General features: G+C 38.9%; 1 protein-coding gene and 1 non-coding gene across 3 annotated transcripts in view; one reads left to right on the plus strand and one right to left on the minus strand.

The window, feature by feature from the left end:
* The window catches only part of MYBL1 (MYB proto-oncogene like 1), a 51,491-nt gene extending 26,662 nt beyond the window's left edge, over nt 1-24,829 (minus strand). The window contains exons 1-6 of one of the 2 annotated variants that reach the window (XM_053559446.1): nt 24,411-24,829; nt 12,578-12,683; nt 11,872-11,943; nt 6,731-6,823; nt 4,783-5,003; nt 2,474-2,648 (exon numbers count right to left, since the gene is read on the minus strand). In XM_053559446.1, the coding sequence (XP_053415421.1) occupies nt 2,474-2,648; nt 4,783-5,003; nt 6,731-6,823; nt 11,872-11,943; nt 12,578-12,683; nt 24,411-24,430 (687 nt within the window). In that variant the 5' untranslated portion in view covers nt 24,431-24,829. The remainder of the gene's footprint in view (nt 1-2,473; nt 2,649-4,782; nt 5,004-6,730; nt 6,824-11,871; nt 11,944-12,577; nt 12,684-24,410) is intronic. The other variant, XM_053559447.1, reaches the window with a different exon arrangement.
* Nucleotides 18,512-18,618, plus strand: LOC128564095 (U6 spliceosomal RNA). The gene has a single exon (XR_008373982.1). It is a non-coding gene; the product is annotated as a U6 spliceosomal RNA (small nuclear RNA).
* Nucleotides 24,830-26,566: the final 1,737 nt, after the last annotated feature.

The raw sequence follows: 26,566 nt of genomic DNA on the forward strand, positions 1-26,566 counted from the left end.
TATACTTTTTTTTTTTGAGATAGAGTCTCACTATGTCACCCTTGGTAGAGTGCTTTGGCGTCATAGCTCACAGCAACCTCCAACTCTTGGGCTTAAGCGATTCTCCTGCCTCAGCCTCCCAAGTAGCTGGGACTACAGGCACCCACCACAATGCCCGACTATTTTTTGGTTGTAGTTGTCATTGTTGTTTGGCAGGCCTGGGCTGGATTTTAACCTGCCAGCTCCAATGTATATGGCTGGAGCCCTAGCCGCTGAGCTATAGGCGCTGAGCCCACTTACATACTTTTAATAGATACTCTGACAGTAGTCTAAGTATCATCCTGCTTCTTTTCTAAAACATTAGAAATAAGACTTTTGAAGTTGCATATGAATTTTGTAAGCAGTAGTGGGAAGAAATATGAGAAAAGGCATTTTTTAAAACCTTAAAATTGAATAAATGTAAGAATGACATTGTCTAATTTTCATAATGGCCTACCTAAATCACTCTCTAATGCAGAATCATTATACATAATTTCTAATACAAAATTTAACTTTTATAATACTCTATTAGTATCATTTATTGATCAAATTGATAATTCCAAGGAATTAGAAACTTATCTTCCTCAAAATTTTTTTCGGCCAGAGTCTCACTTTGTCACCCTCAGTAGAGTGCCATGGCGTCGTCACAGCTCACAGCAACCTCAAACTCTTGGGCTTAAGCGATTCTCTTGCCTACAGGCGCCACAATGCCCGGATAATTTTTGGTTATAGTTGCCATTGTTGTTTGGCAGGCCCAGGCTGGGTTCAAACCCGCCAGCTTCGTTGTATGTGGCTGGCACCCTAGCCACTGACCTACAGGCGCTGAGCCTCTCAAATTTTTCATAAAAAACTTGTAACAGCATTTCAAACTATTTTTTCAAGTCACACTTTATAATAAAATTAAGTTAATAAGAAAATTTTAGAAATATTTATATATTCCATAATGGCCTACCTAAATCACTCTCTAATGCAGAATCGTTATACATAATTTCTAATACAAAAATTAACTTTTATAATACTCTAATATGAATATATATTTCTAAAATTAGTAAGGGAAATAATTCTTAAAACATAAGAAATATAAAAAACACCATAAGAAATATCTTTATCCTTCTAACATATTTTGATTGTGACTGTAAAACTCTCTTTTGACCCCAAGTAATGTTTACAATTATCTTTCTATGAGTTAAAAAAATAAATTTAAATGATAACCTTTCTAAGATAGAAGAATGTTTCAGTTTATGCTGCTGAAATCTAGGACTCTAAGGAAAAATGTAAAGAAACAGACAATAAAAACCTTAAGATACTATCAGCAGATAATTATACTATTCTTACGTGTTTTCCTGTTAGTTAAATGTCACTACTTTCTGTAGTTCTTTTAAAATTATGCCTAGAAAACTTAATAATGTCAAAAATCAAATCTGAGGTATAATCAGAACAAATTTTAACACCTTGCCCAATTTTATCTTTCGATGGTTATTAATTCCTGGTTTAATCTTTATATTTTATATGACAAGAAGCAAGAACTTCTCATTGTGAAAATGGCATATAAGACGGACACAGAATGTAAAACAAACCTTATGAAGACTCCTAAACTAATACCTTCAAGGTAGAAAAATGTACTATAAGGAACAACATAGAGCTTGCCCCATTTTGAACTTGGATAATATCTACTTTAATGAATCTGTCTACTCTAGACAAAGACTAACATCATTCAACTAATAAGGGGTGAAAGCCAAGTTGAAAGCCATCAAAGACCAATTACAACACTAACAGAAAGATGGCTTGAATTTTTTTTTATTTTCTCCTTTAAACTATTTTCTACATACCCGCCTGTTAGAGATAAGCAAAAAAAATTTAAATGGAAACTATATGTTAAAGCATAGATAAAGATAAATATTAGCTTTGAATCATAAATGAAGATTCAAAGAATTAGAGTATTAGGAAATGTTCATACTAAGTTTTTTTTGTTTGTTTTTATTTTTTAACAAAGCGTCTCACTTTACTGCAGAGTACAATGGTGTCATCATAGCCCACCACAACCTCAAACTCCTGGGCTCAAACCATCCTCCTGCATCAGCCTCCCAAATAGCTGGACCTACAGACATGTGGCCATCATGCCCATCTAATTTCTTCCATTTTTAGTGGAGATGGGTTCTCACTTTTGCTCAGGCATGACCTCAAGCAATCCTCCTGCCTTGGCCTCCCAGAATGCAGGCATAAGCCACTGCACCAGGCCCATACTAAGTTTCTTAATTAAAAGGAAATATTTTAATCAGTTTGTTTCCAAAATATTTATATAAATTGTAGCATCTTTTTCAGTTTGAAAAATTAAATGTCTATTTCCCCCTTAATATGTATATATTTTACTTTTCCTATTATTAAGAAACCGAACACCTTTACATATAGCAATTAAGAAATTTTTTAAAATAATAAAAGTATTAAAAATATGTGCCTGAACAGGTATGTAAAACTGATTCTGGGTTTGCAAATGGTCCATAGTCGCACAAGGTTTGTGTTGAAGTTTAGATGAAGCTCGTTCTGATTTTATTCCATCTTGTAAATAGCCCTCCTGTTCCACTTTTCTTCGCATAGTAGAATTCCAATGATTTTTGATAGAATTATCAGTCCTAAGAAATGAAAGTGTACAATTTTGTTTTAAAAAAAGGATTCCACAAATTTTAACACTGTATAACTTGTACAAGGTGCTTTAAACGATTGGCAAAATTAGATACTTTTTGAAAAATTCAAAAGGCAAACTGTATGTCTTCAAAGAACTGGAGATATTTCAGTAAATTAGATAAAGAAGGTCCCTGCTCTTAAAGAGCTTACATTCTCATTGCAAGTCTAGCAGTGGGGAAGAAAGGAAGAATATTTAAAAAAAAGAAAGAAAGAAAGAAAAGAAAAGAAAAATATTAGTGCAATGCAGAATAAGAAAAGTGGGTAACCAGAGTAATTTTGGTTAGGTGTTCCAGGAAGGCCTTATGAGGTCAAAGTGAAGCTAAGAGCTATATGAAAAGAAGAACTAACCATACAAGAACAGGAAAAACAAAAGCATTTCAGAAAAAGGGTATAACAAAGGCCAAGACCTTATTTAAGCTAGGAACAAACATGGCCATGAAAAAGCAAACTACAAATTACAGTATTCTTTTTCACTTCTTAGAATAAAATATTTATAGAAGGAGTTTATGGGCGGCACCTGTGGCTCAGTCGGTAAAGCACTGGCCCCATATACCGAGGGTGGCGGGTTCTAGCCCGGCCCCGGCCAAACTGCAACCAAAAAAATAGCTGGGCGTTGTGGTGGGCGCCTGTAGTCCCAGCTACTTGGGAGGCTGAGGCAAGAGAATCGCTTAAGCCCAGGAGTTGGAGGTTGCTGTGAGCTGTGTGAGGCCACAGCATTCTACCGAGGGCCATAAAGTGAGACTCTGTCTCTACCAAAAAAAAAAAAAAAGAAGGAGTTTATTGGCTCCCTTTTTATCTAAGGTTACCTTTATAAAAATATAAATCTTCACTATATAGCTACTTGAAGTGTAACTGCATCCTTCATAAAATATATATACATTTACTGAAAACCTACTTTACATTAAGGTACTAAGCTAAGTTCTATGAAAAACAAAAAGATGAATAGATATTAAAAATACCAAAAATCTCTAGACCAGGCTTAGTAAGTCAGATAAAGAACATAACACACCATGTCTTCAATTCCTTATCTATAAAACAAAGACAGAAATGTTTGCTCTTCATTTTTTCCAAAGTATAGGAAGATTATCTAAGAAAATATGTAAAATCAGTTTATTAACTATAAAGTACTATACAGATTGAGATCCTGGCAATAAAAAACAAATGTATATCTTCTAAGTAAGGCATAAATTTCTCCCAAGTTGTTGGTCTACACTAAAGATTATTAGAAAACAAATCAGTGCAATATAGAACATACTTAAGCACTGTGGTCCTCAACCCCTAGACTGCACACCAGTACTGGTCAGCAGCCTGTTAGGAGCCAGGTACAGAGCCCGGTCCCTCTGCCTCTACTTCCCCATGGTAGGAAAAATTGTCTTCCAAGAAATAGGAAACTGCCCACACAGCAGGGGATGAGCAGCAGGTAATCCAGCAAAGAAGCTTCATCAGCATTTACAGCAGCACCCCATCACTCTCATGAGCGTCCCCTCCCCAATCCTTAGAAAAAGTGTATTCCATGAAACTGGTTCCTGCTACAAAAAAGACTGGGGAACACTGCTTAAGTATAGCACTGTGTCTGAGGGAAATAGTGCATTTTAGCCAAATGGATAAATATACTACTCCCGTGGTTTGAATCACTTCATAATTAAGAATTTAATTTTCCCTAATATACTTTCACAGCAGTTTATTTCAGTCAGCATGTTTGTTATTCTCTGGTTTTATACACAGAATCTGATACAAAAGAAATCTGAGATTAGATTCCATTCCAACAGAGTTTGTACAAAGAGGGTCTACCTGACTGCCACTGATACATAAACATGATTTTAGGAGTGTATTACATGTTTACATAATCTAAAGGTCTATTATTTTATTGCACAAACTATTGCTATAAAATAGCTATAAAATTTCATTAAGAAGTAATCATATCGCTACAGAATTTATTACAAATGGTTCCAAATGGTTGCTTGTATTATGTAAACTTTAATTGTAAATAAAAGTTATGGGATACTTGCGAATATGTTTACTAGTAAAGTAATAAAGACCATGTTTAAGTACAGAAAAATGTATATACATTTATATAAGCACCTTCCTGGAAGTAGTTTGGCAATTTCTGCCCAACGATTTCCCAACCGCTTATGTGCTTCATAGATGATTCTGTCCTCTTCCTCTGTCCATGAAGATTTCTTTACCTCAGGGTTCAGATGATTATGCCATCTTTCTCTACACTGCTTGCCTATTCTTCCTTTTAAATGTTTTGCAATTAAAGACCATCTTTTTGGTCCATATTTCTGTACTAATTCAATAACCTAAAAAACAGAAAAACAAAGTTCAAAAAGGCATTACTTTGAAAGAATTTTAAAACATTACTAAAGAATACCATTTTAAATAAATACATCAAATCTAAGCCACAATTAAAATTTATTAAAAACAATTTTAGTAATAAATACTCCTTCAGCATTTTCCAACTTCAAAAACTGATTCCAGGTTCAGCGCCCATAGCTCAGTGAGTAGGGCGCCAGCCACATACACTGAAGCTGGAGGGTTTGGCCAGCTAAACAATGACAACTGCAACAAAATAGCGGGGCGTTGTGGCAGGCTCTGTGCCTATAGCTCAGTGAGTAGCGCGCCAGCAATATACACTGAGGCTGATAGGTTTGAGCCTGGCCCAGGCCAGCTAAACAACAATGACAACTGCAACAAAAAAATAGCAGGCACCTGTCGTCCCAGCTACTTGGGAGGCCAAGGCAAGAGAATTGTTTAAGCCCAAGAGTTTGAGGTTGCCGTGAGCTATGATGCTACAGCACTCTACCAAGGACAACATAATGAGACTCTGTCTCAAAAAAAATAAAAATTTGATTCCAAACTTATTTAAAATCCACAGGGCTAATTGAAGGGACATGAAATTAAACTGCTTTCATACTAATTTGAAATAACAGTAAAAATATTGAGACTTGTGCATTTTCTACTCTTATATCTTTAAAAAAGAAAAAAGCTTCAGCAGAAAGCCAAAAAATAAAAAAAATCAATTTGTAAAGAGATAGGATCTATTAAGTTACTGGCTTTCATTTCTTCCTTTCTCAAACTGAAAAGATATAGATCATACATTTACTTTTTCCCCCAGATTAAAATTTTTTTTTACTGTCCCTAAAATCGCAAGTTATTCCCAGCCCACTCTACCTCATTGCCCTATGTCAAATATCACCTAGTAAACATTTATATTGATAGAATATTTAAATTTAATATATTGATATTTTTACTATATGCATCTATTAACTTTTTACAAAATTAAATTTCAGGTTTAATTAAATGTACTTTTAAATTTAAATGTACTTTTAAAATGTCATTTTAAAACTTATCATTAGCCATCAATTAAATCAGAACAGTACTGAGCCTACTGAAGAATCCTGTTTTTATTTTGCTTCAAACAAGAGAAATGATACTCTAATTGCCCAAGTACCTTAACAAATTTTATGTCTCTTTAAGGCACGAACTAAAGAGCAATTTTCAGTGTAATGCAGAAATTCTTCTATTTATCTCCAACTTCTATAGCACAAAGAACAACATTTTTTTTTAAATCACAAACTCTTTGGAAAAATGATGCTCTGATATCTAATTCTGGGGATCATTATAGGTCAAGAGGAAAAGTTAAGAATGACTTCCTTTCATATCAAGTTATTAGTATGTAAAAATAAATTAAAATCTATTCTTAAAATGTTAATTCAATTTTTGACAGGAAACTACACCCTGAAACTAAGCTCTTAACAAGGTTACCTAAGCTTACAGTAAGTAGTTTTTCTTCTGCAAATCAAATTCTCAGAAAGAGAGAGCTCTATATTATACTTGGTTTGACTCAACTCAGAAAAAAATCACATTTCAAGATATTCAACATTCACTTCTTAGGCAAGCAAGCTCCAGAGAATAAATGTGAAGTGATTTAAATACATACTATTTAAATGTGTGTCAAAACAACATATTAGGCAGAAAGAACACTAATCCACCTACAAAATGAACATAAAAAACATGAACAAGTTACCCTCTGATCTTCTTCTTTAGTCCAAGGACCCTTTATCAATTCTGGATTTAAAACTTTTTGCCATCGATGCTGGCACTGAAAATCAGAACGATTCTGAAAGAATTTAAATGATTTTGTTATTGAACAACTGCCTTCCTGAAAGCACATCAGCCCAGACTAATGTCTTACACCCTCAGGAACAAAATCTTTAAGAATAATTTACTCAAATAACATTCTTTAAACATGTAATATTTATTTTATATGGCTATGTCCCAATTCTGTTTATTTAATTAGTCAGCAAAGTTCAGACTACAAATAAAAACAATATACAGTAGAACCTCCATAACTGACCACCTCCTTAAATTGACCTAATTTTCATAGACCAGACATGCACCACGTGAATATATCAGTACAGTAAGCCTTGGTCTTTACATTGACCACCTCCCTATACTGACTAGTTTGTTAGAGTCCCTTGGGTGGTTCTACTATATTTGAAATTAGTAGAGTCTCTACACTATGAGAAATTATATTTCTACTATATTTGAAATTAGTAAGTCTCTACACTATCTCTACACTATGCCTTATAACACAGCAAGAAACAAAGACATAACACAGATACTGACAGAAAGAAAAGGACCTAAGGGCTTGGCACCTGTAACTCAAGCAGCTAAGGTGCCAGTCACATACACCGGACCTGGTGGGTTGGAACCCAGCCTGGGTCCGCCAAACAACAATGATAACTACAACCAAAAAATAGCCGGGCGTTGTGGTGGGCACCTGTAGTCCCAGCTACTTGGGAGGCTGAGGCAAGAGAATCGCTTAAGCCCAAGAGTTTGAGGTTACTGTGAGCAGTGACACCACATCACTCTACTGAGGGTGACATAGTGAGACTCTGTCTCAAAAGAAAGAAAGAAAAAGGTCCTAGGAATGAAGACTAAAAAGCCGTAGATAGAAACAGATACAAAACGGATAATAAGAACTCAAACAGCATAACAGTCTGGATTCATACAGGACAACAGCACATAACTTTATATAGTTTAAAAAAACTCTAGAGGTATCATTAGACTACCACACAGTATTAAAGGGATGTTTATAAATGATAACCCCCCAAGTTATCAAGAAAATGTTGGGTGGTGCCTATGGCTCAGTGGGTAGGCACTGGCCCCATATACCAAGGGTGGCAGGTTTGAACCCAGCCCCGCCCAGCTAAAACAGCAGTTGACAACTGCAACAAAAAAATAGCTGGGCATTGGCTTGGCGCCTGTGGCTCAAGTGGCTAAGGCGCCAGCCACATACACCTAAGCTGGCAGGTTCGAATCCAGCCCGGGCCTGCCAAACGACAATGACAGCTGCAACCAAAAAATAGCCAGGCGTTGTGGCAGGTGCCTGTAGTCCCAGCTACTTGGGAGGTGGCAGCAGGAGAATCACTTGAGCCCAGGTGTTGGAGGTTACTGTGAGCTGTGATGCCACTGCACTCTACCTAGGGCGACAGCTTGAGGCTCTGTCTCAAAAAAAAAAAAAAAAATAGCTAGGCTATTAACTTGTGGCAGGCAACTATAGTCCCTACTTGGGAGGAAGAGGTGAGAGAATCACCTAAGCCCAAGAGTTGGAGGTTACTGTGAGCTGTGATGCCACCGCACTCTACTGAGAGTGACAAAGTGAGACTCTGTCTCAAAGAAAAAAAAGAAAGAAAAGAAAATGTTAAATATCTACATAGAAAATGTATATTTCATTTCAATTACGCTGGTTAAATGTTGACACTTGAAAGGAAAATAATTTTACTAGAATAGAAAAATTTTATGTACAACCATTTCAAGCACCAAAAATGATTTCTAAATGAAGCCTTATTCTCATCAGTTCATGCCCTAGCAACTCCTACATCTTACAAGATCAGTAATACCTAAGACTTCATTAGTGATTCACAGTTCATATGCAAGATTACAGTTAATCTAGAAGCATATAAAAGAACAGATACAAACACTTTCTCTACCAATGGCTCTCTTATCCAATTAACTTCAAATTATCTTAATTAAAATTCAGCTTCTTCATTTATGGCTGTATACATAAATGCTGATCCATAAATGCTGATCCATTTAGGACCATTACTTTCTTCAAAGTATGCTTATAGAATTTCTCTGTTAAAGCTAATATAAATAACTTCTGGCCAGGGGCAGTGGCTCTTATCTATAATTCCAACACACTAAGGGAGGCTGAGGTGGGAGGATCATTTGCAGCCTGGAGATAGAAATCAGCCTGAGCAATGTAGCCAGATGCCATCTGGCCAATTTTTTAAATTGTTGGTTTGGTGCCCGTAGCACAGTAGTTACCGTGCCAGCTAGCACTGAGGCTGGCGGGTTTGAACCTAGACTGGGTCAGCTAAGCAACAATGACAACTGCAACCGAAAAAAATAGCCAGGCATTATGGAGGGCGCCTGTAGTCCCAGCTACTAGGGAGGCTGAGGCATGAGAATCTCTTAAGTCCAAGAGTTTGAGGTTGCTGCGAGCTGTGACACCATCGCACTCTACCCAGGATGACACAGTGAGACTCTTTCTCAAAAAAAAAAGTTTGTTGGGCGGCACCTGTGGCTCAGTGAGCAGGGCGCCGGCCCCATATACTGAGAGTGGCGGGTTCAAGCCCAGCCCCGGCCAAACTGCAACAAAAAAATAGCTGGGCGTTGTGGCGGGCGCCTGTAGTCCCAGCTACTCGGGAGGCTGAGGCAAGAGAATCGCCTAGGCCCAGGAGTTGGAGGTTGCTGTGAGCTGTGTGATGCCACGGCACTCTACCAAGGGCAATAAAGTGAAACTCTGTCTCTACCAAAAAAAAAAGTTTGTTTTATTAACACATACACATAGCCCCAGCTCCTTGAAAAGCTGAGGCAGGATTTGCTTGAGCCCAGGAGATCAAGGCTGTAGTGAGCTCTGATCATGATAGTGTACTTCAGACTGGGTGACAGAGCAATAGAGTAATAGAGATCTTATCTCTATTAAAAAACAGCAACAACAACAACAAAAAAAAAACAAATAGGCTGGTTGCAGGGTCTCACGCCTGTAATCCCAACACTCTGGGAGGCCAAGGTGGGCAGATTGCCTAGGGTCAGGAGTTCCACACCAGCCAAAGCTACAGCAAGACTCTGTCTCTAAAAATAGCCGGATGTTATGGTGGGTGCCTATATACCCAGCTACTAGGGATGCTGAGGCAACAGGATCACTTGAGCCCACATCATTGCTGTGACCTAAGATGCCAGGGCTCTCTACCGGGGGTGACAAAGTGAGACTCCTGTGTCCAAACAAAGGTTCGGCGCCTGTAGCTCAGCAACTAGGGTGCCAGACACATACAACAAAGTTGGTGGGTTCAAATCCAGCCCAGGCCTGCCAAACAACAATGACAACTACAACCCAAAAATAGCAAGGCATTGTGGCGCCTGTAGTCCCAGCTACTTGGGAGGCTGAGGCAAGAGAATCACTTGGGCCCAGGAGTTTGAGGTTACTGTGAGCTGTGACACCATAGCACTCTACTGAGGGAAACATAGGGAGACTCTGTCTCAAAAAACAAAAACAGGGTGGCGCCTGTGGCTCAGTGAGCAGGGCGCCGGCCCCATATACCGATGGTGGCGGGTTCAAACCCAACCCCAGGGGCGGTGCCTGTGGCTCAAAGGAGTAGGGCGCCAGCCCCATATGCCGGAGGTGGCGGGTTCAAACCCAGCCCCGGCCAAAAACTGCAAAAAAAAAAAAAACAAACCCAACCCCAGCCAAACTGCAACAACAAAAAAAAATAGCCGGGAGTTGTGGCAGGCGCCTATAGTCCCAGCTACTGGGGAGGCTGAGGCAAGAGAATCGCCTAAACCCAGGAGTTGGAGGTTGCTGTGAGCTGTGATGTTATAGTCTCTCTACCGAGGGTGATAAAGTGAGACTCTGTCTCTTAAAACAAAACAAAATACTTTTCTAATTGAGTTTCCATTTGTTGAACACCTCCTAGATATCAGAAACTGTGCCAAACAGTCTATATGGTATTTTTAATTTTCACAACTATACTAAAGAAACAATTACTATTTATTTTTATTTATTTTATTTTATTGAGACAGAGTCTCACTATGTTTCCCTCGGTAGAGTGCCATGGTGTCACAGCTCACAGCAACCTCAAAATCCTGGGCCCAAGAAATTCTCCTGCCTCAGCCTCCCCAGTAGTTGGGACTACAGGCACTCACCACAACGCCCAGACATTTTTTTGGTTGTAGTTGTCATTGTTGTTTGGCAGGACCGGGCTGTGTTCAAACCTGCCAGCTCTGGTGTATATGGCTGGCGCCCTAGCCTCTGAGCTATAGGCATTGAGCCACAATTACTATTTATTTATCTAAATATTATGGATAAGGAAGCTAAAGATCAAAGAAGTAATTTTTCTAAGCTAATAGAGCTGACATTTGAACACAATCCACACTAACTGCAAAAGTTTCATTCTATTATTTGATCTCAATTTTCAGGTTAAATTGAGATGTATTTATGATAATATAAAAATCACACAGGTAATATGGTTTTTTGAAACCTAACATAATCAACATTGAAATTCAAATATGAATATTTTGATTAACCATCCACAGTGTATTAAGGAACAAATAAGAATTATGTGAAATATGTGAAAATACTCTGTAAATTTTTAAAGTACATACTTATGTACAGCATATGAATAGTAGTATGGTGAACAATAAGTATAATTTCTTTAAAAAATTAGTAACAATTTACTGTGCTCGCTTCGGCAGCACATATACTAAAAAATTAGTAACATTTTACAATGTAAACATTAGATGACAAACTTTTTTCAGTAAAGCTTTTTCAGATTTTATTGGTTGCTATCAAAATGATTCAATACATTTAACTTCTCTCAAAATGTTTTAACATTTATCAGAAAATATTTATAGGGCCCTACCCAAACTAGTATCATTTTTGTTTTAGGTTAATAATCCTTTATGGACCATATTACTAGAAAATTGGACTTTCTAAGCCAACCAATTACATAAGCAACCAATATATGTAGACCAGAAAAACAGAGAAGTTTTTAGGACAGAAACATAATTTCATATATGTAGACACAGTCTTTTAAAAATAGCAAATTTAACCTAATGGCCTATGTCAGCCATGTTAGAAATATAATTTAATGTTTCACTTACTTGAAGATGACTAGCAATTAGAGTCCAATCATCAGTTCCATGTTGTTCAACCAACTTCTTTAATTTATCATCCTATTAAAACGGGTATGAAAATTAGAAATATTTCCCTCATCCTTTTCCTTTACCTCTAATATAAATAACTCTCCAATGCTGTCAATAATATCTGAAAACCATTTTTAGAAGTACTAAAGCCACTATAATATAATTTAGTACACCATTTAGGATACTGTTTCTATCAGCTTTAACGTAAAACCCATTACTCATGTCTCTAGATGAAGATAAAGAATGTGCAGGGTGGTGCCTGTGGCTCAGTCGGTAAGGCGCCGGCCCCATATACCGAGGGTGGCGGGTTCAAACCCGGCCCCGGCTGAACTGCAACCAAAAAATAGCTGGGCGTTGTGGTGGGCGCCTGTAGTTCCAGCTACTCAGGAGGCTGAGGCAAGAGAATCACTTAAGCCCAGGAGTTGGAGGTTGCTGTGAGCTGTGTGATGTCATGGCACTCTAGAGGGCCATAAAGTGAGACTCTGTCTCTACAAAAAAAAAAAAGAAGGGGAAAAAGTCCCCTGTGACAAAAAGAAAAAAAGAATGTGCAAACTAGTTGATGGATAATCTTTCGCACATTTTGTTTTTAAATATTTTTCATAACTGTAATAATATTAATCAAGAAATACAAGTATTAAATTAGTAAACTTTGTCAGATAACTACCTCGTCTCTTGTCCATTTCACTCTGTTCCATAGTTTCTTCAGTCCTTTTTGTTGTGGTACTTCATAATCATGATCAGCATACTGAAGGTCATCATCCTCATCCTCACTACAAAAAAAATTTGTGTAATCAAGAATTATATTTAAATCTATAAATTCAGTCATTAAGCCTGTATATGCAGGTATGACTAAAGAAGTCACTCAGACTAAGAGACAAGTATAAAAATGAAGAGTCATTCAATGGGGAAGATCTATATTTCTTACTGACATTAGAGAAATGAGGCTGGTTATGCCAGGGGTGCCAAATTATAACATTATATGTCATGTTAAGGAGTTTGACCTTTATTCTTTATTTGACCTTTATCCTCAAAAAGGACTTTACCTAAGAAAGCAAAAGACAAATATGTGTGTTTTAGAAAAATCATTGGGAAGAGCATGGTGAAATGGAAAAAAGAAAACAATTTAGTAATCTTCACAATTAACTCAATTAAGAAATTGTTAAGGTTTAACAAATGGTAATGTCAAAATACAAACCACGGCCAGTTTAAAGACACAATGGAAGAAGTGATCCATTAACAATACTAACCACCAAAAAAAGTTAAAATATCTAGATATAATTTTGACATACAAAATAAAAGTACAGCAAATGACAAGACACTATTGTGAGATATGGAAGTCTTTTTTTTTTTTTTTTTAAGACTGGATGTTGCTCTGTCACCCTGGCTGGAGTGCAATGGCACAATCATAACTCACTGTAACCCTGAACTCCTGTGGTCAGTCCAGTCTCAAACTTGTGGCAATTCTCCTCTGTAGCCTCCCAAAGTGCTGGGATTATAGGCCTGACCCACCATGCTCAGCAGAAGTCTTGAACAAATGGAAGAACATTCAAGCCACATTCTTAGATAAGAAAACTATTATAGAGATGTCTATTTTTCCTAAATTCATAGATTTAGATTAAATGAATAAAAATACTAGTTTATTTTGAGACAGACTGGGCAAGCTGATCCTATAGTTCATACAAAAATAAATAAGGAAGCAGGAATAGACCAGGTGAGGTGGGTGTCTGAAATTCCCATACTTTGGGAGGCCAAGGTGGGAAAATCACTTGAGCCCAGGGTACGTAATCAGTCTGGGCAATATAGCAAGACCCCATCACTTAAAAAAAAAAAAAATAGCTGGCAATAGTGATGTGAGCCAGCAGTTCCAGCTGCTCAGGAGACTGATGTAGGAGGATTCCTTTGTCTGGGAGTTAGAGGCTATAGTGAGCTATGATTGCACCACTGCACTCCAGTCTGGGTGAAAAGAGAAAAAAAAAAGAAGAAGAAGAAGAAGGGTGGCGACTGTGGCTCAAGGAGTAGGGCGCCGGTCCCATATGCCGGAGGTGGCGGGTTCAAACCCAGCCCTGGCCAAAAAAAAATCACAAAAAAAAAAAAAAAAGAAGAAGAAATAATAGCCAGAAAAATTCTAAAATATAATAAAGGAGTATTACCATAACCCAATAACAAAATATACTGGCTAGGCTTGGTGCCCGTAGCACAGTGGTTACAGCGCCAGCCACATACACAGAGGCTGGTGGTGGGTTTTAACCCGGCCCAGGCCAGCTAAACAACAATGACAACTGTAACAACAACAAAAAAAATAGCCAGGCATTATGGCAAGCACCTATAGTCCCAGCTACTTGGGAGGCTGTGGCAAGAGAATTGCTTGAACCCAAGAGTTTGAGGTTGCTGTGAGCTGTGACTCCAGGGCACTCTACCAACTCTACCAAGGGTGACATAGTGAGACTCTGTCTCAAAAAAAAAAAAAAAAAAATATATATATATATATATACACACACATATATACTGGCTAGAAACAATAAACACAACACAATGGTATTAGCACATGAACAGACATACAAATAAATAGAACAGAATGTTCAGAAAAAAAACAAAATGCATATGGAATTTGGTAAATTACAATGGTAACATTTCATCAGCGGGATATCTAGACTGTTTTTTTTGAGACAGAGCCTCAAGCTGTCGCCCTGGGTAGAGTGCAGTGGCATCACAGCTCACGGCAACCTCCAACTCCTGGGCATAAGCAATTCTCTTGCCTGCCTCTCCCAAGTAGCTGGGACTACAGGCGCCTGCCACAACGCCCTGCAATTTTTTTTTTTTTATTAAATCATAGCTGTGTACAATAGTGCAATCATGAGGTACAATGTGCTGGTTTTACATACAGCTTGAAATATTTGCATCCAACTAGTTAACATAGCTTTCATGGCATTTTCTTAATTATTGTGCTCAGACTTTCATATTCTACATTTAGTAAATTTCACGTGTACCCTTCTAAGATGCACGGTAGGTGTATTTTTTTTTTGGTTGCAGCCATCATTGTTGTTCGGCGGGCCCCACTGCGAACCCGCCAGCTCAGGTATATGTGGCTGGCACCTTAGCAGCTTGAGACACAGGCACCAAGCTGATATCTAGACTTTTTAATAAATGGTGTTAAGACAATGAGTAGACATTTAAAGGAATTAAGCTGGAGTCCTACTTTATAATAAAATCAATTTGGATGAAACACAGATCTACATTTTAAAAAATGAAACTATAATAGAACCATGAGAAAATGGAATTCTACTTTTCATGTATTTCAGAAGAGAGGTAAATGTGACAAAAATCCCAAAGCTAGGCTGGTGCAGTGGCTCATGCCTATAATTCTAGCACTCTGGGAGGCACAGGTGGTTCACCTAAGCTCAGGAGTTCAAGACCAGCCTGAGCAAAAGTAAGACCCTTCTACTAAAAATAGAAAAATTAGCCAGGCATTGTGGTAGATGCCTTAGTCCCAGCTACATGGGAGGTGAGCCCAAGAGTTTTGAGGTTGCTGTGAGCTATGATAACATAGCCCTCTATCCAGGGCAGCTGAAGGAGTCTCTGTCTCAAAAAATAAATAAAAAAAAAATCCAGAAGCCATAAAAGAATAGACTAATCAAGGTAAGTACATAAAACTAAGAGGTATTTTAAAAATAGGAATATAGGGTGGCGCCTGTGGCTCAGTGAGTAGGTCGCCAGCCCCATATACCGAGGGTGGCGGGTTCAAACCCAGCCCCAGCTGAACTGCAACCAAAAAATAGCTGGGCGTTGTGGCAGGCGCCTGTAATCCCAGTTGCTCGGGAGGCTGAGGCAGGAGAATCACAGAAGCCCAAGAGCTAGAGGTTGCTGTGAGTCCTGTGACATCATGGCACTCTACTGAAGGTGGTAAAGTGAGACTCTGTCTCTACAAAAAAAAAAAAATAGGAATATAAAGATTTTGCAACTGATGGATGAAGGACGTGAAGGTAGAAGAATCTAGGATGACTCCAAAATTTCTGGCTTTCGGAGCATAATTAAAGCTCTTCACTAAGAAAATTCATAGAAGGACAGACAGAACTTTGGGAGGGAAAGGAGAATGAGGAAGCAGTTTGGCACCAGCTTTTTCCAAGGTACTTGAGAAATAATACAGGTAGATATGTCTAGAACAGCATTGCCTAGTAGAAAGATAATGCAAGACACATACGCAATTTTCTTGTAGCCACACTTTTTAAAAAAGAGAAACAGGTGATGGGCGGCACCTGTGGCTCAACGGGTAGGGCGCCGGTCCCATATGCCGGAGGTGGCGGGTTCAAGCCCAGCCCCGGCCAAAAAAAAAAAAAAGAGAAACAGGTGAAATTTGCTTTAATAGTAAATATTATTTAACGCAATATATCAAAAATATAATCATTTTAACAAGTAATCGATATAAAAAATTATGAGTGAAATATTTTACATTCTTTTTTCTTACCAAAATCTTCAAAATCTGGTGTGTATTTTCTAGTTACAGTACATCACAATTCAGACTAGCCACATTTCAAGAGCTCAATAGCTACATGTGGCTAGTGGCTATTATATTGGGTAAGGCCATAGGATGTTCAACCTATGATACAGAAGGCAACTGGGCACATGGATCTTATGCTCAGATACAAAGGTCTAGGGTAGAGACACACTTCTTTGGCAAATGGCAGCATATAAAGAATAGTTGAAGCTATGAAATGACTCAAGAAAAATTAATGAGCTAGGGTGTGGCCAGAGGCAGAACCTGAGGTTTGATGGAATGAAAATAGAGAAAACAAGTTTAAAGAATGAAGCCCCAGAAAAGAGGCAGGCCTATATGATAAATGTAACTAGAGGATTTTGAGTAACTAGAGGACTGAATAAAGCCAAAGTCATAGCATCTGAAAATAAAACACAGTAACATTTATTTAAACCTTTCTCAGTACCAGGCATTGTGATAGTGAAATTTCTTTTTTTTTTTTTTTAATGTGGTTTTTGGCCAGGGCTGGGTTTGAACCCGCCACCTCCGGCATATGGGACCGACGCCCTACTCCTTGAGCCACAGGCGCCACCCGTGATAGTGAATTTCTATCTTGAAACCTCGCAACAATTATCATTATTCCCATTTCACAGAATAGGAAACTTTGACTTAGGAAATTTACTTTTGCCCACAATCACACCAAACATAGGAGGGCTGACTTCTTAAGTCCACTACTTAACCACTGCGCTCCAACATACTGTAAAAATATGGAGAAAATACCAGGAAGATGGAAGATACCAAAGACAAACCTCAAAATACATTCTGAATTCAGAACAAGGTTCTAGTTTTAACATCACCACTCACTTTGTTACCTTGAACATACTAACCTCTCAGGGCTTCGAGTTAACTTGTTTGTACAATGAAGAAACATCACCCACCTTATGGTACTGCTTTAAGAAGAAAATTAAATGGGAAAATATATGTAACACTTCACACAGCATTTGACACAGAAAGACGGCTCAATATTAGTAAGTATAGGCTGATCACCTAATTGGACTCAAAATTATTTGTGCCTTACTAGAATCAATTCTTTCCCCAAAGTTTATTCTAATTTCAAACAGCAAATGTTTAAATATTTGTCCAATCTATCATATATAGTTATGCACATGTAAGTAGTTCCTACTATATATGTATAAATTCTATCTTACAAAATTTAATAATGAAGGCCTACCTTTAATATATACTGTCTACAAATCAGTTTCCCCCGACTTTTCATTTCCATAGGACCAAATTCTTCATATCTAACCAAGGAATATGCCAAGATATCCTATTCCCCTGTCTATAATCTGCATCTTTAGTTCAATGCATTTTGACATTCTCATGTTCTCTCTTCCTAAAGCCAATGTTAATTTGTAACAATAATCTACCAGTCTTACTTCCATATACGATTATTTTGTTAAAATATGACAAAACAAAAACACAGATTTAATTAAAGAAAATATCTGTTATTAGCAGCCATCTTTAGCTATTAGATATATCACCTGATCAGCCAAGATTAATTTGTTAAACTGGAGATGCTTCAGGCTTCAGACTTTATTAATTTCTTTAAAGGCTACTAAATCAGATAAGATACTATACTATAGCTTTCTGTCCTGTTTGTATGTTCTCAGAGCATACCCTTCCTCCTTAATGTTTATCATACTTGCCAACCTTCCCAGCCAAAGAGTAAGCTCAGGAGTGCAGACCACATCAGGTTTGCCTTTCAGGATCAAGCACAGTACTTGCTACTCAAATATTTGTAAAATTAATGAACAACCTTCCTTACCCTTCTACCTCCCCTAAGTGCCCTATAATCCAAAATTATCTCACTCCTTTCCAGCCCAATCAAATCTTCCATCTTTCCCTCAATACAGATGATCTGAAAATGGATATGAGAAAGAAAACTTTGTAACAAATGAAAATTAACCTGTAGTAGGAAGTAAAGGGCATTCCCATCTGTCAAAAAAGGACTTTCAGGCTGGGCACAGTAGCTCACACCTTCTTGGAGGTAAGGCAGGTGGATTGCTTGAGCTCAGGAGTTGAAGACCAGCCTGAGCAGAGAGAAACTCAGTCTCTAAAAATAGCTGGGTGCTTGCTTCAGCAGCCCATGTACTAAAATTGGACTGATACAGAGAAGATTAGCATGGCCCATGCACCAGGATGACACGCAAATTCGTGAAGCGGTCCATATTTTTTTGGCTCATCGCCTGTGGCTCAACCAATTCACCATTGGTTCAAATCCAGCCCAGGCCAGCCAAACAATGATGGCTGCAACCAAAAAATAGCCGGGCGTTGTGGCAGGCACCTGTAGTCCCAGCTACTTGGGAGGCGGAGGCAGAATTACTTAAGCCCAGGAGTTGGAGGTTGCTGTGAGCTGTGATGTCATAGCACTCTACCCAGGGCGACGAGCGCCTGTAATCCCAGCGGCTTCCGGAGGCTGAGGGGTGCCCGCAGCCCAAGTCTGAGGTTGCAGTGAGCTACCACACCCACTGCACTCTGCTCAGGGGCATAGGGTGGGACCCTGTCTCAACAACAACAACAAAATAATAATAATAATAATAAAATTAAAAATAAAAATAGCTGGGTGTTGTGGCCGATGCCTGTAGTCTCAGCTACTCAAGAGGCTGAGGCAAGAGGATCACTAGAGCCCATGAGTTTGAGGTTGCTATGAGCTATGACTCCATAGCACTCTACTGAGGGTGACAAAATGACAAAGTGAGACTCTGTCTCAAAAAAATAAAAAAAAATAAATAAATAAAGGACTTTCAAAATCCAAATGCACCTCCAAGTGGTGGATTTTTAAGAAGCAGAACCTGCTGGAATGAACATTTTAAAATATTCAGTACAGAAGAGATTCTTTGTGGGTATCTAATATAATTGTTTAACCTTTCCTAGAAATGCCTCCAGCAACATTACTGCTTCCTGCCACCCCAAATGGCCCTCGTGCATGCTTTTCACAGGTTCTTCCCCCACCACACTCAAATCCCAGCAGCTTCCATTAACAGTATATTTAAAACTGCTTTATTTAGAAGTCAAAACAATTTTTACCTTGGGAATTTGCCCACATAAATCTTGAGTATTCATAAAAAAACTACATTCCATCTAATCCGTACAAAACCCCCTTAAGGTTATCAAACATTTTAAGTTAAGGATATAGTTCCAAAAACATTAGTAGCCAAGGAGTAATTTTCAAAAAAAACTTGTTCAACTGTAAAATTCTGACCCTTACTTTTTAACCAAATACTTTGTGAGAAATTTGTTTCTACATGAGGTTTCATTCTCTGTTTTGCATTCACCATGGTCATCAGTTTCAGACACTGAATTATACAGCCCATTCAATGTACACTGGGTTTTTTTGAAGGAGTGAGTGTGAGGGGGCCTTAATTAGAATTCTTAGAAACATCTCTCTACCACTGGGACTTTCCTAGAGTCTACCTACATCTTTGTTTTGCCATCAAGTTATTTCTACATATATTTAAATGATTATTGAAAGAATGCTATAACTTTCAAATATGTATGACAGAAAAATTGATCCTAGAAATGTATCAATATCACTATCTACAACAGGAAGATGCCTGAGAATACCTACAATTTGCTTAAAAAAAAAGGGAAAAGATAAAACCCCACAAGTCTCCTCCCCATTATTCTACTTTTGCCATTTAACATTGAAAAAAAAAAATCCCATCACTCAATAATGTTTAGACACCATCAAAATGGATCTGCTTAATTTTTCTACTTTTTATATCATCTTTTAGAATCTCTATATTCTAGCAATCAATGCGGGAATATACGATAATTTAATAAAATCAGCTTCTTACTGTGTGGTTAAATAAATAATCTTTAGCTTAGTGAGATTAACCTACAAGACAGTGAAAAAAGTTGAAATTATTTCTCCAGTCACAAAGTGAAAAAAGAAGAGGAATTTGGTCTTTGACACTCCAGTTCAGGATTTCCTTTCCAAAATGATTCTGCCAATTTCTTTTTTAAGTCAAAGAAAATATTTATTCTACATACGATAAATACTTAATACATAACCAAACTAATATATTCTAATGGAAACAGTTTTGTAGATTATGAATGAACAAAGTGATTAGAGTGATTATGACAGCAAAAGGAAGTACCAGGGGGAAAAAAAAAAGGTCTGTAATTCATTAGGCCAGCAAAATGGTTAAGGTTAACTTTATATTGGGATATAAGCTAACAGGATGTGATAGTCATAACTTTGCCTATAAAATAGACAAACTATTCACACTTGATATTTATATAAAACATTCAGTAAAACTTCAACTTTAAAGGACATTTACACCACCTAAAAACAGTAAAATGAGGCTATCTAAAGAAGAATTTGAAAATGTTTTAAAGTTTATTTTTATTTGAAAAGGAACTACTAGTTTGAAATTAGAAAAGTATCAGTAGCCGTTTAAAATTTGCTCTAGTAAAACTGCTTCACAAACTACCCCAAGCCTGAAATATTTATCATAATCAAAAAATACAACTTCATTATATTAGACTAAAGGTATGAAATTTTATCAGGTTGATTTAATAAAGTGAAATCAGGCCACCCAGTGGTTAATATGAAGTACTGCATAAATGGATATTTTATTTCCAAATCTGGGTTGTGCAAACTAGCATTAGTGTAGTAAGACACATTTGACTTTAAATAATCTTTAACTACTATTAATAACAAATACCGAAAGGAGTTCTAGCTATCCATAAACAAAAAAAAATGAGAACATTTTTTATTCCATTAGTGTGTATATATATTTTTTTAAATGAGAAAAGAAGATACAAATGGTCTTTAAATAGGATACATATTAAAAGTAGAAGTTCCTCATAGACCATAAAATCCAAACCCCTTAAATTAACCCAAATGAAAAACTAGAGCAGAATTTGCCTGCTTTACCAAAATAATATTCCCAGTTAATAATAAATTAAAAAATCATTCTCATATTTTGGTATAATTTCATCCCCATCCATTTTGCTGGAAACAATATAGTAAAACTGTTTCCTACATACACCATTGAAAAAACATCTAATTCAAGAGCTGGCTTTTATCTTTTCAGTTAAGTGTAGCTGTAGGTCATCTCAAGTACAAATACCTTAATTTGTTACTAAACTTTCTATCTTCTAAAAGGCATTTTTCAAAGCTTACTTTAAAGGGCAGAACTGACTTTTAAAAACTAAAATTAATTATTTAGACATAAATATGGTTTAAAACCAAGTACATGCTAATAGCAGATATACCAATTTTAGTATTGTCTGTAAATTATGTCATTAAAACCCCTAGGGGATGTAAAATTATTTAAAGTTGCAATACTAAATTAGCTTTTTCCTTTATGTAAATATAGATGGGAGATATTACAGCTATATTAAACAAAGATCAAAGGAGCCAGCATCCTTCAGCTGCTTCACACTTGAGGTAACACACAGTCTTCTACTTTTAGGTGTTTTTTTCAGATAACACAGAAAAAGGATTTAAGGCCAATACTCTTATGCAAAACTTTCATATAGCAAAGCACATTTTTCACACAAATACTTAAATGGTTGTATGCTAGAGATCTCAAAGTACAGTTTAAAGTGATTGACTTATTTCCTCTCTCTTTAAACTATAAATTGAGTGTGTGTATGTGTATGTATGTGTATGTATGTGTATATATGTATATAAATATAGATATATATTTGTGCAAATTTATGAGTACATGGGTTCATAAACATATATTAAGATGCTTAGCCAAAAAGCAAGAGAGTGGATTTTGCCCAGTAACTATATTATTTTCTCTTAAAACATTTCATATTTCTTCTAGGATACATAAATTGTATTTACATATACAAGAAATACAATGTAAAGCATGAAACACATTCTACTACAAAGACTCTAAGAAACAAATGATAATTCACAAATGATAATTTCTCACATCTTTATCTGTATAGTCCCTGAAGGAATATAACTTCACCCCACCATATTTAATTACTCCAGACTTATGTCCCTTTAACGCATTCTATAGTGTTTCAATTAACTTACACAGCTGACAAGAAATAAAAGTCAACAATACAATTAAGATTTAGATTCCAAGCTCATAGTATTGTCAATAAAAGAAAATAACATATAACCAAACTAATCATCAAATCATTTCTCCTTTCTTAGTCTATTATTATGAAACATACACAATTATGAAATGAACAGAAAGGAAATCAATTAGGGAGGAGAGGATTCTGACATTCAAATATTCATGTATAGCCATAGCTTTTAATAAATGCCAGTGACAGGCCAAGAAACTGAATTAGCCAAGAAACTGTTTCAAATGAGAGTAACATTGATGAAGTAAATAATAATGCCAGGCATTAGCTATAAATAAACTTCTGTTAAGTTGACATATTCACTTACTACCTTGCTTTAATAAGTTATTTTAATTTTTTTTTTTTTTTTTTTTTTTTTTTTGTGGTTTTTGGCCAGGGCTGGGTTTGAACCCACCTCCTCCAGCATATGGGACCGGCACCCTACTCCTTGAGCCACAGGCACCACCCTATTTTAAATTTTTTTATATTTAAAATTTCGAAAGAAAGGCCTAAACTAGTATGTCAGCAATCATAATTACAAGAGTTTTTAATATCTATCTTTTTTGAAGCTCAGTAAGTTAACTAGGTCTTGAAAGTCTAGATGGGAGGTTCTCACCTGAGTGATTTTGTCCCCAGAAAAACATCTGACAATTTGCAGTCATTTTTGCCATCATTACTGAGGGAAGTGGGCTGTTACTGTCATCTACTGGGTAGAGGCCAGAGATGCTGCTGAACATCTCCCCACCAGAATTATCTGATCCAAAATGCCAATATGTCAATGTTGAAAACTCTGCCCTGGGGTGGGGGGGTGGTGTGCACATTTGTTTCACCTCAAGAGTTTACTCTAGCAAGTTGTACTTGCTACAAAATAATAAGCTAACAGCGACTTAATTATATTTTCTGAGTTCTGCGGAAGCATGTTACACACAGTACGTGCTAATAGAAGCAAATAAAGCAAAGAATATTATTGCCAGTTTTTAATAGAAATCTGCAGTGAATGAACCAGTACTAAATTTCAACGTAGGATATACGACTGTTGAATATTTGGAAATTTTGCCAAACATCTTTTCAGGTTTATTTAACAATACTGAATGAAAATCAAAAGACACCCTAGATTTCTGTCATCTAAGTACTCCACACAATTTAGGAGTAGCAACTGCAGTGGCATAAAAATAAAAATAAGGCGCAGAAATTCATCCTAGCATATTTCCCTACCAAAAAAATGTGCCCTACCTCTGTGCAATACTTAGCTAAAGTCAGAGCGAAACAGGGACGCTCAAAATTAAGTGTATCAAACCCACTGTTTTAAGATCAAGCGACTGGTAGTAACAGTGTGACATCATCCCAGTAAAAGATATTACAAATAGACACATAAAGCTGACAACATACGTATGATAATTACAGAAACATCAAAAAGGTCCTCCGTCCTCAGCTCCTCGTCAGAGGTAGCGAAGTCGGCAGAGGGATGCCGTCCCGAGTTCATCACGGAGTTCCTATTTTGACTGCTCCAGTAATTCAGAAAAGAGAGTCCCCCGAACACCATTTTCACGTCATCCCAGGCGGGGCGCAACCCCTTCCATCTGCGTAGCGTGTACCTGAAAGCGCACGACTTACCTGGCAAGAAACCTCTCCCCAAGAAGTGGCCGTGAGAGGTCCGGAGTGTGGACGCGCGCCACAGGGAGAATCAACTCAAAGGAGCAACTTGGGCATTTGTTACTCACTTTCTGTGTCTTAAACACACGGGTCCCCGACTCTCCACACGTCGCGGCGGCGCTCCGGCCAACCAGGCCGAAGCGGCCGTGGGGCAGCGGGGAGGAAAACCTCTGCCCCGGCTGGGGAGGGCCTGACGGGGGGAGGGGACAGCGAGAAAGGGACAAGAACCTGAGCCGACGAAGAGCGGACAGGCCTGGGCGAAAGGGCTGTCACCCACCTGCGCGACCTCTTCGCCATCCTTCAAGTACCGCATAGGCGCGGGCTGGACGGGGACGCAGATCAGCCTCCTCCAGCCTCAGGCGAATGCTCCTTCTCCTCGACCCTCCAGCCGCTTCCCTCGCTCCCTCCCCAAGGCAGCCGAGCGCGGAACGCAAGTCCCAGGCGGGGGCAGGACGGGGGCACAGAGGGGCGGACCGCGACCCGCCCCCGGCCGGCAGCGCCGCTCCTAGCCCCGGCCCGGCCCGGTCAGGGATGCCCCCGACATGTCAGGAGGCGCGCTCCCGCCCTCCCCGGCCTCTCTCGCGTCCCCTCAGCCTCTCAGCTGCTGTCCCAGCGCGGCTCGGCCGCAGGCACTGACCCCCGCCCTCTCCCCGCAGCGAGCAGCTCTGCAGGGCTCGCAGCCTCCTGCAGGGTTTTGTCCCCACCGCTGAATCTCGCGCCCAGCCTCCTTCAAGAGCCGCCGTTTGAATCTGCGCACGCGGCCCCAAACCTCATTGGCTGTGGTGACAGCACGCGGAGGGGCGAGGGCGGGGCGGGGAGAGCGCGCGCGGCCGGGGGCGGGGCTGGGCAGCTGGAAGCAGCGACTGGAACTCGGGGGAGTCGGGGAAGGGGCGCGGAGCCAGGGGGTGGGGTCGCAGGCGGGGCTCGCGGGCCCAGCTGTGACAGGACCCGGAACGCGCGGAGAGGCGCACCGCGAGGAGGCCCGGTGTGAGGGCCGCGCGGGGCCGGCCGGGAAAGCGAGTCCCTGAGCTCGCTGAGCAGCGGGTCCGGAAGCCGCGCCGGGCCGAGCCCGCCGCCCCAACACCCCTGGGTTCGCGGACAGCGCCCCTGGGAGGGGGGTAACCCTGGGGGCCGGCCCGGGGATGTTTCTGCAGCCTTGCCTCGGCCACGGTGCCTCATTCCTTAGGTCTGCACCGCCTCAGTAGTAAGGAGGCGCGGTCTTCGGATTTGAGAAAACTTCGGTCCTAAAATTTGCGCAGCCATTATTTTTTAAGCCGAAATGTGAGTTATTTTTACCCAGACATCGTAGCTACGAGAGTGGCGAAGACTGGCAGGAACCAAGTGTCACCTATTTTCCTACTTCAAGACTGAGCAGAAGTGTGACAAGTGAAAAAAAAAAGCTTTTAGCCTGAGACGTGCTTGGAACAGGAAAGGGAATAATCTATATCTATATTTGGTCCTCAAAGTCCTTAATGTCGTACCCGGCTCTGAGGGAAATAACTGATGTGCGCAGTGGAGGAGCGGTGGTCCTGAGGAACAGCGCAGGAGGACTGGAGTGGGCTGGGAATTTCGCCCAGATGAATGAGCAAGGTAGTTAACAGAGAAGGTGACCTTCCTTCCTCTGGAGAGACTGAAGGAAGGGATAAACTGCAGCGGAGGAGTTTCTAGCAGTTGCAGCTACTCGTGGTTACAAGTTTAAGTAACCACTAACAGCTCATTTCAAGTAGCCTTAACGTAGATTAACTTCAGTAAGACTTAGACATGGTTAAGGATCCAAATTTGCAAGGGAACATGCTCTGCTGCCTAGAGCACTGAATCACATGTTAACATTGTAACAAACTGACATTTGCTATTTTGAAATTTTATACATCATCTTGCAAATCAGAGATGCAGGTGCAGAGTGAATTAAGGAGCTGAATTAAAACGGAGCTTGCATCCATTGTCAGAACTTAAACACACCTGCCTTTCTATAGTTCCCCTTTTTCAAGATATAGATTCTAGAAAGGTAAAGCAGCTTTTCTTTTAAATCATTTCTTACTGGGTTGCTGCTTCACTTTTAAAAGGAAAGAAAAACTAATTCAGATGTTAGTTTCCAGATTTCATTAGATTCTACGTGTTGTTTGGGATCAGTATTATTTTATTTACTCCTGGGTCGTACATTTATGTGCTTACTTTAACAGGAAGCAGAGCTTCTGCTGTAGTTAGGTTATTGTCATTTTTATACAGAATACTTTTCTGGAGTATTGAAGACAGGTGTTTTATATTTTTTTTTTTTTTTTTTTTGTAGAGACAGAGTCTCACTTTATGGCCCTCGGTAGAGTGCCGTGGCATCACACAGCTCACAGCAACCTCCAACTCCTGGGCTTAAGCGATTCTCCTGCCTCAACCTCCCGAGCAGCTGGGACTACAGGCGCCCGCCACAACGCCCGGCTA

This window comes from Nycticebus coucang, chromosome 13 (genome assembly GCF_027406575.1).
Source record: "Nycticebus coucang isolate mNycCou1 chromosome 13, mNycCou1.pri, whole genome shotgun sequence".
In the NCBI taxonomy this organism is placed as follows: domain Eukaryota; kingdom Metazoa; phylum Chordata; class Mammalia; order Primates; family Lorisidae; genus Nycticebus; species Nycticebus coucang.